Source organism: Eufriesea mexicana, unplaced genomic scaffold, assembly GCF_001483705.2.
Source record: "Eufriesea mexicana isolate 0111107269 unplaced genomic scaffold, ASM148370v2 scaffold605, whole genome shotgun sequence".
Lineage (NCBI taxonomy): Eukaryota > Metazoa > Arthropoda > Insecta > Hymenoptera > Apidae > Eufriesea > Eufriesea mexicana.
This window is the reverse complement of record NW_016908762.1, coordinates 441655-457248: the sequence shown is the minus strand read 5'-3', so window position 1 is coordinate 457248 and position 15594 is coordinate 441655. Positions and strand designations below refer to the sequence as shown.

The 15594-nt window shown below is 42.1% G+C and overlaps 1 protein-coding gene across 1 annotated transcript in view; it reads right to left on the bottom strand.

The window, feature by feature from the left end:
• PlexA (plexin A) overlaps positions 1–15594 on the bottom strand; it is a 317233-nt gene that overhangs the window by 7826 nt on the left and 293813 nt on the right. Inside the window, exon 4 of the mRNA XM_017898009.1 lies at positions 15–152. Within this exon, the coding sequence (XP_017753498.1) occupies positions 15–152 (138 nt within the window). The remainder of the gene's footprint in view (positions 1–14; positions 153–15594) is intronic.

Below are 15594 nucleotides of genomic sequence, written 5' to 3'. Positions count from 1 at the left end.
TCCTGCACTTTGACCTTGGACACGGTCTTCTCCGTCATGACGTACAGGTGCATCAGCTGCGAGTCGAACAACAGGTCCGGATTCACCGTGGAATTTGTATCGATCTCCAGGTCGCCGTATTCCAGGGCCAGGGTCGAACTCTCCACGACCACCTGTAAAAGAAACGCGTGATACGACCATGATCAATCGTGTACTCGATTGCGTAACGCTTGTGCTCGAGATCGATCTCGCCGCGCGGAAACGCACGAAACTCGACAAGGTTTCCAACCTTGCGCGCTTTTTATCCCTTCTCGGGGAATATCGCGAACGGATCGTGGATGATTGCGAAAGTCGAACGGTTGGTTTTCGCTCCAGATACCCCGGGAAAAATTGCTAATCGCGACGTAAAATCGATCACCGAGTCAAGGATCCCTGTTCCTTTTTATCCATCGACAAATAGCATAATACCAATGGCAATTCACGTTGCAGCAAGGCTTCTGTTCGAGAAAGAAGGGCGAGCCTGGCATCTCCGAGCTGTAAATCCGGATCAGACCCGTGGGCAGCTCGTTAAATCGATCCTGCCAGGTCTCCCCGATTTAATTGTCAGGGATCGAATTCGATAAACTAAATAAAGCATAGTGGGGATGGAGCCTGGCTAACTCAACCCCTTCTTTTCAGCCTTTCCTTCCAGACTGCTAATTCGATATGGTTTATTCATCGGAACAAGGTGATACAGACTGATATACCTGGCGCGATGAATGAAACATTTACAGCATTTTCATGAAAACGAACACGTCTCGTTTCCATGTTTTTTAAATATTAATCGCTTATCAACGCGTAACGTTCAGATCCGTGTTTTCATTTTTCCGACCCTCGTCTCTGCTCATCTCCACCTTCGTTTCGCGGCTGAACATCCCGATTCGTTGCCTCGTCGGGAGCAAACGATCAATTTGGACACGTACACCGTGGAAATTTTAAATTTTAACTTCGTCAAATTTATACCCCGTTATCCGCTGGGACATTTTTCCCCACGCAGCACTGCTTGTTCGCTCGCAGTCGCGACGAAGAGATTGCAAATTAAATCCCGGAGCCGACTAGATTTCGCTCCACGCTCAGACAACCACGACGATGACGGAACGTCTGCTTGTTGGAATTACACCCATTTGTCTAATAAAAAAGCCAGGCCGTCCCGGGACCGAGCAATGAATAACGCTAATTGGCTGATGACGTTAAATTGGTCAGAACTTAATTCTAAAGAGATTCTGAAAGTTTCGTCGTTACGCATCGCGATCTGCTAAGCGACGAACGATTTTTCGCGGAAAATACCGAAGAAACGAAATTGTCGCGTGCGATGGAAAACACACGTCGAAATACAGTTTTAAGCGTTTCATTGGGGTAATAAAAGAGGTCGATCGTAATCACGCGTTTCTTGCGTTCCACTGACATCCTGTTGAAAATTAGACAATAATTAGAAATCGAAGCTCTTCCCTCGTCTATTCTTTTGCACAGCTGTTCGATTATGTAATCTCGCTGGTTAAACGAGGAAACTCTCTCACGGTCGGTTCTTTTTTAACGCATAGAAAATAGCCGTTCTTTCGTGGCCGTCCCACGGCTCTTTCTCTTTCACCACGACGCTTGAAATATGTTATCTCTCACTCGTTACGTCTTTACGCTTTGAACGCTTTCTCCCTCAAGTGTGCTCTCTCGCTCGATTTTCTATACGCGCGCTTTCTTCTTTCTTCCCGGCCGTGTGTCATTCTATTTTAAACACACACGCCTAGGCTAATGCCGCTTCAAAGCTGCGGTTCAGGAAAATCGCGGCCGCAAGAAGCTTGATTGAACGTGATAATCCCGTACCGTGTTCGTTAACTCGGCTTGATAATTAATATATTCTTGGACACGAGTTCCTCTCGCAATTTTATCTCGTCACATCCTTTCCCTTTCTGCCTTTCATATATATTCGGAATTGCGTTTTTTAATATAAATGCTAAAGAGGCAGACAACAGAGGCGGCTCTGTTACGTTTTGGTAAGCGCTTTAACACAAATACTTTGCTCGTTAATTACATGGCATAGATCTTCTTGCCACGCAGTTTTTGCCACGGCCTTTTTATAGTTATACAATTCCGGGACACGTCGACGTCGGGGGTTGAAAAGGAGGACAAATCCGGAAGCTGAAATTAACGGGTATCGCGTCGCGGCCTTTGCGCGGAAGCTCGTCCACGTTTTCTCGACAATTTCGGTTTTATTTCCGCTCTTTGCGCCCTCTTGCAATTCAACCCTCCCTTTAACGCAATTTCTCCGTTTTAACAGAATTTGAAAGCGCCGCGGAGATTTAATTATATCGCGATATTTAATTATAGAAAACCGACGGTGCAATGATCACACGGGACGCTTCGTGCCTTCAATTCCACTGTTATTTTCGTATCGCGTGGTGAAAGCCTTTTCCCACCGCTGTTCTTGGCAGAACTTTATTAATAAAAATCTGTAAACCGAACCCTCGATTTTCAGATCCGTCGAGCGTCAGGGAACAACTCCGTCGTCACGAAAGTCAGGGGGTGAAGAAAAATTGCGCGTGGTAAGAGGTTAACGAGGGACGTTGGCCATCCGACGACCAATGGCGACACCACCGTGGAAGGAGGTGGAAAAAGGAGAGACACCGACGACCCTGAGTAGAAAATCAAAAGGGTCGAAGATTGACGTGATCTTCGATCCGTCGTCGGAACACCGGCAGAACTACCAGGTAAGTGCATTACACGTTTTCGTATCCTTCAATCACCGACAGCAACGTCCCTTCCCACCCACGGTACACCGCACGGCGCGCCTAGTTATCGCCGCGAGCATGGAAGCCTAACGGGCAGCCTTAACCCTTTATTTTCCAACCGTTTAATTGCACGATTCACATGCATCGGCCGCGATGAACCGCGCGATAGAAAGGAGACAAAGTTCAAGACCGCGACCAGCTAGCAGAAGGCGAAGAGAAGGCGAAGAGGGGGCGAAGAGGAAAGAGGGAGGTTCGTAGAAGGAAGTCCTCGTCCTCGGGGAACGGCCGGCACGTGACCTCTGGCCCGAATAAACGAATCGACCCGGCCTGGACAGCCGCCTCTGTGCGACGACTATGTTGCAATCTCTGCCCGCTTCGGCGTGCAGAAATAATAACAATAATTATCCAGCTACCGCGGGACCCCATGGTAGCGATGTTAATTGTACGTCTGGTCGCCGGCTAAAACGCCAGTCGCGTGATTTTTATCCCCGCGATCGGAGAGATCATCCCCCTGGATGCAAGCGTTCCAGCGAACACCGCGTCTCGAGATAGGTGTCTCGCGAAACCGAGTCGCATTGGTATTAATATCTCGAATGTAGCCGAGTGTTGGAAAATATTGGATTTTTGGTATCTCGATCGTTGGTTCTACCGGTCTATAGTCGAGTACTTGGGAAATATTTGGAGTACGCCGAGTACGATGGCGACATCAGCGAGCCTGACGCGAGGGGGTTTTAGGCATCGACGTCGAGGATTTACATCGGCTTTGTCCACAGTCATCTCTGGAAGATAAATCACTCGTCACGGAGCAGGTCGGCGTGTTGTTACATCGAACGAGAAATGTGTATCTAGCGCGATTACTTCGAGGAAAATTGGTTGACTTTGAAATCTGCTTGAAATCTGTTCAGCCGTGAAAAGGAATCGATACTTGGTCGAGAACCCGTGGGAATAGGAATTGATGAAAGGTTCTCCGATAGGGAGTGCAAGCTGCACTTTCACAATGAAGATGTTTTAGATGAAAGTACGAGAAAGTTATAGAGGGAAAGAATAGACGAAGATCCCGTTCTTTCCAAGGATCCGTAATAAATTTGAATACTCTCCCCGAGCTTCCATCGGTTTCCCCCTCTGCTGCTCCTTTTTATATTATTCCAGCCCATTATTCCCGCGTCCAGATAATTCTTCTTGCGCAGCTCTCGTATAACAAACTACTTCGCTACAGCGACTACTTCGTCATAACCCATCGCAAAGTTCAAACGCAACGCGTTCTTTTCATTACCGTGCCTCTTCTGTTCCGTCCATTTCTCCGGCTCATTGTTTGCGAAAATTGCTCGTCAAGGTGTACCGTTTAGAAGCTATACCCTAAAGGTGAAGCGTACACTTCCCGAAGACGGGCAGGAACTTCTGCAATCCCGTGGTTCACGGGGCAACAGGAGTCAGCGGGGTTAAGCCACGTCAAAACGGGAGGCGGACGTTCGAGCAAGATGTAAGAATATAATCAACGTGGAAGCAGCGTTTTCGATGTTCACGGTTGTTCAGCCACGATCGACCGTCTCTTTTGTTCGCATAAAAATCGTTGCAATTATCAGGCTACCGAGGAACAGGCGGACGGTTTAATTGCTCCTGTTCGCTGGTCCCTCTCTCGTGCGCCGTCCTACTCTTTTCCCTTTCATCCTTTCATCGGGAACGATCTGAGAACCGTCAACAAAGATGCAAGCGCAGTGGTCGGAAAAGCCTCGGTATCCTACTTTCCCATGATTACTCCATCGTGCGGAGAATGAAAGATTAATCCCGCTGCTTGTTAAATATAATAAATATAATTATCACCGGCACGGAGCACGCTGGATCTCGCTGGATCTCGCTGGATCTCCCTGGATCGGCAGCCCTCAATTACACGCGTATCTTCCATCTCTGGCGAATGGTAATGAAATAAGAAGGCCCGCGAGTTTTCTACGGCGATTTGCCAACGCGATTATCGCCAACAACAACTCTGGCCTCTTCTACGTTGCTCAATTAACTAGCTCGCGTTTTTTTAAGCACGTGGAAACACGTTTTTCTACCTGCTGCGACGTTGTTCTTGCTCTCGTAGATTGCTCGATGAAACGACGTGGTAGGTGGTGGGTTTGAACATCTTTTCATCAACGCGTCTCAACGACCAACGTCTGAATATCGTACAGTGAGGCCCGATGCGTCCAAATACGGTAAAAACTATTTTCTAGGCGATACCACATATACAGGTGACCCTCCTATAACACGGTAGATAGGTTCCTAGAAAATGCCGAATTGTGTGAAACCGTGTTGTACGAGACTCAGAGCCAGCACGAAAAGGGGGGTTACGATTCGAAAACTTACTAAAAACAAATTTCTTTTTTATTTCTACATAAATAACTTAATTTTTATTAAAAATATAAACGTATGTACAACACAACACAAAAGAAAAATATTATTTTAATTTAACGCAACTTTAATTTAATAAATTTCTTCGTCGTCACTGCTCGTATAGAAGTATAGTGTTGTACAAAGGTTTTTGCAATTTTCTTATTGTGTTAGAGCGAAACCGTGTTATAGGATGCCTTGTTGTAGGAGGATTTCCGCAATTTATGAATCGTGTTACAGTGAAACCGTGTTATAGGATGCCGTGTTGTAGAAGGGCTACCTGTATATACATTATTTTCGTATTCCATTATAAATTTCAAATATATATTTCAATCGTTAATAAATTTTATTAGTAATTTTATTAAAAAATTTTCTTTGACACTAAACTTTTCTAAAATAACTTTTTGCACCATTTCGATGCATCGGTTAATGTTGTAATTTTTACTTCCACTGATATGTAAATAAAATTTCAGTGGTTAATGAAAAATTCAATTAAAATTTTGTTTTGGAGATAAAATACATTTTAGTTTGTTATTTTCGGAGCAGAAACGTCTTTGTATTTGCTTTTTTGTTATTAATAAATATAAGAAACATTCTTTGATACTCTAGATCGATGCTTCGGCACGTAGCTATTTCAAAGGCCAAGCATCTTCCCGCGTGAACCACGCCTAGTTTCTCTAACGGCAGTTGACTTCACGTCGCCGCCGAATCAAACATGCCGGTAACATATGGTGAAAATTTTCGCGCGTTAAACTGAAACTTTCGATATTGTTCAAAACGTTTCGTGAAGTAGTGTTATCAGTGTTTGAAGTTTCAATTGCCGCAATCGATGAAATATATATCCATAAACAATAGTGCGCAGTATCAGTTATTATTTCATAATGTAGCAATTGTAGGTTATTTTCGCCACAATGTCGTAATATTTACGAATGGGCCACGGCAGAAATTTAAGAAACTGATAGAACTTTATCAAGATCGAGATATTTAACATTTGTTTTATGGTAATATACCACATGTTCGACAAAATAAGGTTATATAGTGCGTATAGAAAATGATACTCCGTTGTAGCATATTGTCGATTGTAGATTCTAGATTTCGTCTGACAATTGCGATATTCAGTTAAAATATCTTGGAAATAGCTATCTTCTAATAATTCTCCCAACCTTTTCTTTCATTTTGACATGCTATATACGAAATAGAGTGGCGAAAATACGAGTTATATAAAGATATATAAAGTTTCGAGTGTAGATTCTAGATTTCGCCTGACATTTACGATATTTAGATAAAATAGGTTAGAAATAGTTGTTTTGTAATAGTTCTTCCAATTTGTTTCCGATTTTCACGTTTCCCATGTGAAATAAAGTGACGGGAGTGGAAATCGTATTATACTACTGCGTAATAAGATATTGTAAATTGCAGATTCCAAATTTCGTTTGACACCTGTGATATTTAGTCAAAATATATTAGAAATAGCTATTTTCTAAAAGTTTTTCCAATTTTTCCGCGATTTTGACGTTTCCAGTGTGAAATAAAGTGACAGGAGTGGAAATATTATTTTACTACTGCGTAATAAGATATTGTCAATTGCAGATTCCAAATTTCGTTTGACACATGTGATATTTAGTCAAAATATGTTAGAAATAGCTATTTTCTAAAAGTTTTTCCAATTTTTCCGCGATTTTGACGTTTCCTATGTGAAATAAAGTGACAGGAGTGGAAATCTCATTTTACTACTGCGTAATAAGATATTGTCAATTCTAGATTATAGATTTCATTTGACATTTCATATATTTAGACAAATTATGTTAGAAAGAGCTATTTTTTTAAAATTTCCCCTATCTTTTTTCGATTTCGACGTTTCCTGTGTGAAATAAAGTGACGGGAGTGGAAATCATATTTTACTACTGCGTAATAAGCTATTGTCAATTGCAGATTCTAGATTTCGTCTGGCATTTTCTATATTTAGTTAAAATATGTTAGAAGTAGGTGTTTTTTAATAGTTTTCCCAATATTTCCTCGATTTTGACGTTTCGTGTGTGAAATAAAGTACCGGGAGTGGAAATCATATTTTACTACTGCGTAATAAGATATTGTCAATTGTAGATTCTAGATTTTGTCTGGCATTTCATATATTTAGTCAAATTATGTTAGAAGTAGGTGTTTTTTAAAAGTTTTCCCAATTTTTCCTCGATTTTGACGTTTCCTATGTGAAATAAAGTGACGGGAGTGGAAATCATATTTTACTACTGCGTAATAAGATATTGTCAATTGCAGATTCTAAATTTCGTTTCACACTTGTGATATTTAGTCAAAATATGTTAGAAATAGCTGTTTTCTAAAAGTTTTTCCAATTTTTCCGTGATTTTGACATTTCCAGTGTGAAATAAAGTGACGGGAGTGGAAATCATATTTTACTACTGCGTAATAAGATATTGTCAATTGTAGATTCTAGATTTCGTTTGACACTTGTGATATTTAGTCAAAATATGTTAGAAATAGCTGTTTTCTAAAAGTTTTTCCAATTTTTCCGTGATTTTGACATTTCCAGTGTGAAATAAAGTGACGGGAGTGGAAATCATATTTTACTACTGCGTAATAAGATATTGTCAATTGTAGATTCTAGATTTCGTTTGACACTTGTGATATTTAGTCAAAATATGTTAGAAATAGCTGTTTTCTAAAAGTTTTTCCAATTTTTCCGTGATTTTGACATTTCCAGTGTGAAATAAAGTGACGGGAGTGGAAATCATATTTTACTACTGCGTAATAAGATATTGTCAATTGTAGATTCTAGATTTCGTTTGACACTTGTGATATTTAGTCAAAATATGTTAGAAATAGCTGTTTTCTAAAAGTTTTTCCAATTTTTCCGTGATTTTGACATTTCCAGTGTGAAATAAAGTGACGGGAGTGGAAATCATATTTTACTACTGCGTAATAAGATATTGTCAATTGTAGATTCTAGATTTCGTTTGACACTTGTGATATTTAGTCAAAATATGTTAGAAATAGCTGTTTTCTAAAAGTTTTTCCAATTTTTCCGTGATTTTGACATTTCCAGTGTGAAATAAAGTGACGGGAGTGGAAATCATATTTTACTACTGCGTAATAAGATATTGTCAATTGTAGATTCTAGATTTCGTTTGACACTTGTGATATTTAGTCAAAATATGTTAGAAATAGCTGTTTTCTAAAAGTTTTTCCAATTTTTCCGTGATTTTGACATTTCCAGTGTGAAATAAAGTGCCGGGAGTGGAAATCATATTTTACTACTGCGTAATAAGATATTGTCAATTGTAGATTCTAGAGTTCGTCTTACATTTCATATATTTAGTCAAATTATGTTAGAAGTAGGTGTTTTTTAATAGTTTTCCCAATTTTTTTCAATTTTGTCGTTTCCTGTGTGAAATAAAATGATGGAAACCGCATTATAGTACTGCGTAATAAGATATTGTCAATTGCAGATTCCAGATTTCGTCTGGCATTTGCTACATTTAGTTAAAATATGTTAGAAATAGCTGTTTTCTAAAAGTTCTTCCAATTTTTCTTCGATTTTCTCGTGTCATATACCAAATAAAGTAGCACGACTGCTAATCGTATAAAGGTACTGTGTAAATACACAGTATCGATTGTAAATTCTAAATTTCGATTATCAGTTGTCATATTTATTTAACATATCTCAAAAAAGGTTATTTTTTAATAATTCATCCATTTTTTCTTCAATTTTCGTGTTTCATGTACGAAATAAAATAACGGTGCTGTAAATCCTATAGTGATAGTGCATAGTGTTCCAGCTGATGTCAGAGCAACTGTTTATTTACATATCTTCCGGAGTTGCATCTAGTTACAGCTAATTTACTTGTAAAATGAGAAGACTTCAACCTGTAAGATGTCATAAGAATGAATGCTGAATAGTGCTGAATGGGCAACGAAAAGGTACAATAAAAATTAAAAACTTTCAAATCAGTATAACTAATAAGATATTGCAAAAAAGATTTTGATACTTTGCGGAGTTTAAGATTGTACTAGGTAGATTTCATTCTGTCATTCACATTTCAATTATAATGGACGTAGCATTTATAAGAGAGGATCATATTTTTGCGTAATTTGGGACTCGCCTTCTTCAAAGTCGTATAATGACGTTAATGAACGAATATTTAAAAAGATAGTACTATATCGTGCTTCATAATCCTGATTAAGTACTGGAGAAAATTTTCGTTTAAAACGAAACTTTCCTAAAATGACTCTCCACCGCTTTTTGGAGCATCGACCCCGCAACGCGCTGATTAGAACAAGATTACATTTTTATACGTAAATAGTTCTTCGCGAGGAAACGGGTGTATCCCGAGGAAGCAATAAAACGTTAGCAAGTAGCAATTTGTTAGCATCATGTTTCGAATAAACCGCGAACGTTCATAACGAAAGAAGAATTCGACAGCGCGGTTGCAATTACCCGAAGAATGTAAGTGGTTATACGAGTAAAGCCAAGGATCGATCGGTTACAGGGCAACAATTAGAATCGAACGAATCGAAGACGAGAGGAACGAGAGAAGGTCGGATGCGTGTAACAGAGACATCGGGTTAAGGGTTACTGCAAATTTTTCAGTGCACCGAGCATCGGGTCTTCCCGCTGCTACCATCCCTTTCTTGTCTGCCATCGTTTTTTCCTTTTTCCCATAACCTTCGACACTGTAGCGTCGCGATTAAACGTCGCGCGATCTTCCGTGGAGCGTGCAAAACCGTGGTACGTAACTCGACTTAATAATCACGCGGCTACAAAGAAGAAACCGGAGGAATCAATAAAAGGGACCGAGGTAAGGGGGTGAAGGAGCAAAAAGGAAGAGAGGAAAGAAAAAATAAAGGATCGCGAGAAGGAACGAAGGGAGACGCCGTCCGCCTTTTTATTCTCGCGAGATCCGCCCGACGCCGATCGCCAGACACAAAGAAACTAATAACGTGTTCGATACAAAGCTACCAAGAACTCGGTGGACGTCTTAATTACTCGGCTCCATTCTTCCTCTTCCTTTTTCGTTTTCCCTCGTTCGCCACCCTACTCGCACGCTACTCCGTCCCCTTCTCGCCTCTTTGTCCGCCAACGTTGTCTACCTTGTAGTACGCGCGAAAGCGTGGGCATCGCGGCGATATCGGTGTTCGACAGCGACGAAAAAACGAATCGAGCGTCGACATTCCTGAATCGATTTCGAGCCCGAGCGTGTTCCAGCATCCCTCGTAAGGCCGCGTTTCCACAGGCGCGACGGCTGCTCCGCGTCGCGCGATCAGGTGTGCTTCGGGGGTAGTTCCGATCTTTCGAGAGTATTCGAAGCGGACTTTGGTTAAACACGTGATCAAAATCGAAGCTCGTTCCGTTAGCCACGGTAATATATCGATGCGAACACACGTATACACGATGCTCGATCACGTTTCCGTTTCGTCGCGAGCTGCTTCGAGGTCGTCAACAAACGTGTTAACCTCTTCGCGGACAATGTTGCGCGAGACTCGTAGTAAGGAATTCGGTAGTAAGAAAACGTGACACAGCGAGAGGCGTAGGACAGGACTGAATGTAAACATCGACAGACTCGAGCAGGTTCAAACTGGCACGTCGTTAATTTTCGCAGATGTTTGCCTGTCCCAGTTGAGTGTTATTCTTCGCTGCGTTTGGACGCCATCGCTGCTCGACGTGTGACCGACCTTCTTCGCTGTTGGCGATGGCACGTGGCATCGCGGCTTCGATCACGGGGTAAGAAACTAAAATTTGTTCCAATTTTACATGGGATCCGCGATATCCTTATCGAAATCGTCGAGTTTTTTAACGAAAAGATGCACCTCGAAGATTCGGTCGCGTTTATCAAGCACGTTCGTGGGTAATTAGTCAGAAATAGGGGGATATCAGGACGATTTCGATGATTTTTAAATATCTTGTAAAAATTAACACTTTGAACAATTTTTCCCTGTACGTGTAACTACCATTCGATCTTAGTTTCCAAGATTTTCCTCAAAAAGATCGCTGCTACTACGTTTACTACTCGAATTCTGTCTATACGTACGCGTCTGTGTCTGTATGAGTCGGTGCACGTTTGCCCATTATCTCTTGTTTCTATAAATAACGGCACGGCGACCAACGACGAATAATGCATAATTTGTTAAGAAAATCGAAACAACAGCGGCCGGAATGAAAGAACCTAACCCATTAAATTAGTTATTCAGTAGATTAGTTAGATTTAAGTAGGGCTTGGGTTAGGCTCTTTTATTCCGGCCGCTGCGAGACTACTCGAATCGAGTTTTGAAGTACACCTGTTATACGTGTCCATTATTGGTGGCCTCCATGTGTTTATAGAAATTATAACGATGTATAATTTTTCAAGAATATTGAGACAGAAGATGCGGCAGTCGGGATAAAGGAACCTAACCCATGAAATGAATTATTAAGTAGAATAGTTAGATTTAAGTAGGGTTTGGGTTAGGCTCCTTTATTTCGGCCGCTGCGAAGCTACTCAAATCGAGTTTTCAATTACACCCGTTATCCATTTGCGACTGTCTCCACGTGTATATAGAAACCATAAAGAATCGGAGATTCAACGCTTACGCATACGCTGCTACAGACACGTAGCTATAGGCAGTATTCATTGTAGCAGTAGCAATAATTCATTACAAAAATCTCGGAAACTGAGGTCGAACGGTGGTTACCTACGCAGGGAAAAATTTTGTTTAAAATATTGATTTCTATAATACATTTAAAAATTATCGAAATCGACGAGATACCCCCCTTTCGAAATAATTACCCGTTCGTGTTTTACTCGAACGAATGTCGGAAAAAATCAAACTCGAGTTAAATTTCTACGATGACCACGTAATCCGGAATTTATAGCAGACGTTCTCGCGTCGTTTTTCGTTTAATGTCGAAATTATTCGGGATTTAATTGTTTTTTAAAGTCCGTACGTTGTATCGTTATTTTATCGCGGGACGTGGCTTCGGTGGAAATGCACCTTAACTTGCTCGCACGTTCAGGCGCATTAATGGTCGCTCGAAATCCGGCTTAAGCGCGTTGTACGCTCGATGTTCCGGCAATTAGTTCACCCTTGCTTCGCGGCGAGAAGGATCGGAGTACCGACGTGCCAGAAACTTCAACGATCGAACAGCTTATTCCCGAAACGTCTTAAATCCATTATTTTTCTACGCCGCGGAAAACTTTTTCGAACGGAAACGCGAAGTCGGAGTACGAGGAAAGTACGGGAAACGTAAGGCGGAACTCGGAAATTTTACGATCGAGAAAATGAAAAATTTTCCGAGTCCAATAATACCGGATTACCGTTTGTTAAAACTTGGTTTAAAAAACAGCGGGAAATAAAATACTTATTAAAATTTATGAAAAGAGTAGAAGATCGTTCGGACGATCCTTTCAATTATAAATTTGCTCGGGTGAAAAATACGCGATATATTTATCGATTTCGATGGAATATATTTAAATTGATTATCATATCTAACGATTTAAGCACGAATTCAAGGAATCGCTTTAAATTGAATCGCAAATATCGGATGTACTTGTACGAATTGCACGGTATAACGCAAGCGTCGCGACGCGTCGTTCCGATTTTGAAATTCGACGAGAACGCGGTTGTGACTGTGTGGTGGGAGCCGAGAAAAGCGAGTCGGCCAATTTTGAATATAATTCAACATTTCATCGCGGCTGTATACATTTTTAAGCCCGTATTTCCGCGCGATATTAACGGCCGCGCTCTTCAATCTTCGCCCGGGGCTGCGCGTCAATTTTATGCAAAAATTACATTCTGCCGGGAGCGTGCGCGACGAAATACGACGTTTCCGTGAAAAATTTATAGAAACTGACCGGCACTCGATTCACGCCGGCGGACAGAGTAACGACGGAATGAACCCCCTGTCGCGTATATTCGAGCAAAATGCGGACAGCTGCGGCGAATTTTCAGAGGTTTGCTTAATTCTGCAAGTGTGATTAAAGAGGGAACCGTAAACGCGAGCGTGTTCGACGCGCAATGGACAGCCCCTGTGATATTCGTTACCGATCGGCTACAAATTTTAATGCTTCGTTTTACGAATCGGAAATTCGAGCCGCCGCATCTCGATTTCACGCTATCTCCCGCGGCTCCCTATCCAGCAATATTTTAATCGCGTCCTCGGTATCGCGCACCTGCATATCTTCGCGGGGAAATATCCGAATTTATTAGATCCAGTATCGTATTTCCTTTCATCTTTTTCCATCTTTCCTGGCACGCCTGCTTTTCAATTTCCCTGCATCCACTCGGCGCTGGGCTCGCGAATGCGATATATCTCTTTCTCTGACACTATCAAGCGACTATAACTTCGGCTAACAACACCGTTCGAAGTACGTGTTGCAACGCTCATTAGAATATCCAACGGCTAAAGAATCCTTCCCACACCGGCGGCCAAGCTTAAATCACCCACCGGGTTAACAATACCGAAAACCAAGTTTCTCCCCATTATCCGGCTAATTAGGTGAAAGTTCACTCGCGTGTTCGATAATTCCAAAAATTCCCAAGAAACGAATTATCCAAGCGAGGATGTATTACGCGAATCGGCTCGTGCGGAGCAGCCCTAACGCGTGATCCTCCGGGCAGCAGTCTCTCTCGCATCCTGTCAAGACGCTTTTTCCGCGCTGACGGAACCAAAGCCACCACGAGATTAAAAGCGATGGACGCGCGTTGTTACCGTTGTGGCTGCAACGTTTCTCCTCCAGGCGTATCAATATGCGGGCTCACGAATCAGGAAGAGACGTGCCACGCCGTTTTCTTCCATTATTTTCAGGCCCTTGTTTCCCGAATGGGCGCCGTGAGAACGACGCGTCCGTCAGGAGATGACTCTGGCTAACTACCGGCTAGGAACAGGACTCTGGATATTCTTCTTATTGCCAGATCCTTCGATTGTTCGCAAGAACGGACTAGAACCGAGAGCCTATCCGAGGCGCGACGTTTTGCAAGGTACTTCCGTACTAGGTTTTTCCGCTTGCTTCCTCTTCTTCTTATCCCGCGTTCCTTCGTTGCGATATTATTTACGATACCCTGGAATGCGTCGAGGATCTCGGAGTTCGCTGGACGGACGAGTAGTCGCGAGTAAGTCGATCGTGGTGCCGATGTATAGTAATTAATCGAGTTTGCACGCGTGAGGAGGGTGCGCTCATTCGATCTTACGAGTGAACGGGGGCAAATCGGACGATGAAAATCGCGTCTGGGAAAAACGATAACGCGATATCTCGCGTTTCCCGCGTGCACTCTCGAAATTAACGCGTTTCGATTACACCGTGTCGCGTTTCGACACTGATCGATCGGTATCGTCCGTGAAATAACAATGTCGTTTATAAACCGTCGATTCTAACGCATCGCGATTCCGCCGGCCACTCCACGTTTCATCTGGAATTAAACCGAACACTTTCAATATCCCAGCCGTAACAAACCCCTGGTAATCGTAAAATCAAGAATTCACCTATTCTCATTTGCGTGGCCGCGATAACCATCCTAACGGGCGTTTCATTTATAGCTCGCGAGCAGCTCGGTTTACGATTTCGATACGTAACAAACGATATTAAACCAGAAGATACGCAGCGAGCGGCGCGTAACTATGAAAGATTAATCGTTTTTCCTTTCTCCTTTTTATCTAAACACGACACTCGCTTGCATACGCACGATCTTCGCACACGTATCACCGTTACACGAGGCAGAGAACGACCACTCGGTATTCCCGTGGAATTTTCAAACGCATTCTCGGACACGGTCGCCATGGAATTCGCGTCCATCCTGATTTTTCTCCGCGTATGCGCCCGAGGAAAACCGAAAAAGTCATCATCCTTTTACCCGTGGAATATTCCGGTATTAATATGTCCCACTGTCGTACTCCCCCCCCCCCCGTGATTCTCGAAAAAATTCGAAGCAACGAAATTGTTAAGCATTCCGACTTGCGTTACCATTCCGATAATTTTTCAAATTTATGGATTCCTATATTTTCTATCTATTACGATAGAAAATATTCCATCCTACGTCTGATAGACTCACGTAACAGGTATACCGACAGGTATATTTTTGTATCTTTCATTACTTTTGCAGTGTCATAATTAACCACTCTTATATATAATTCCTTACACGCAGGTTATTCTCGAACAATGATCTTCAATTAACCAGACTCTTTCCATCGTATAATATATTTTTATCTCGAGGGGGTAGTAAGAGTATTTTCACTCCTCAGAAGTATTACGAGAATTCACGCTGTACGAGAATAAACATGAGGTTATTAAAATTATCGTTAATAACGAGTCGAAGGTATAAAGTGGTCATCGAGTAGTGCCATGTCAAAGTTTTGGCAGGAACTTTGGCACGAAAGTTATCGAACAGTTACTTCCACGGCGTGTTTCAACCCCTGACATGTCGCTAGGAATCCGGGAAGAATTTTATCTGGGAATCGGCGCGCGTTTCGCGCGTACCTCGCGCGAGTAATTCGTGA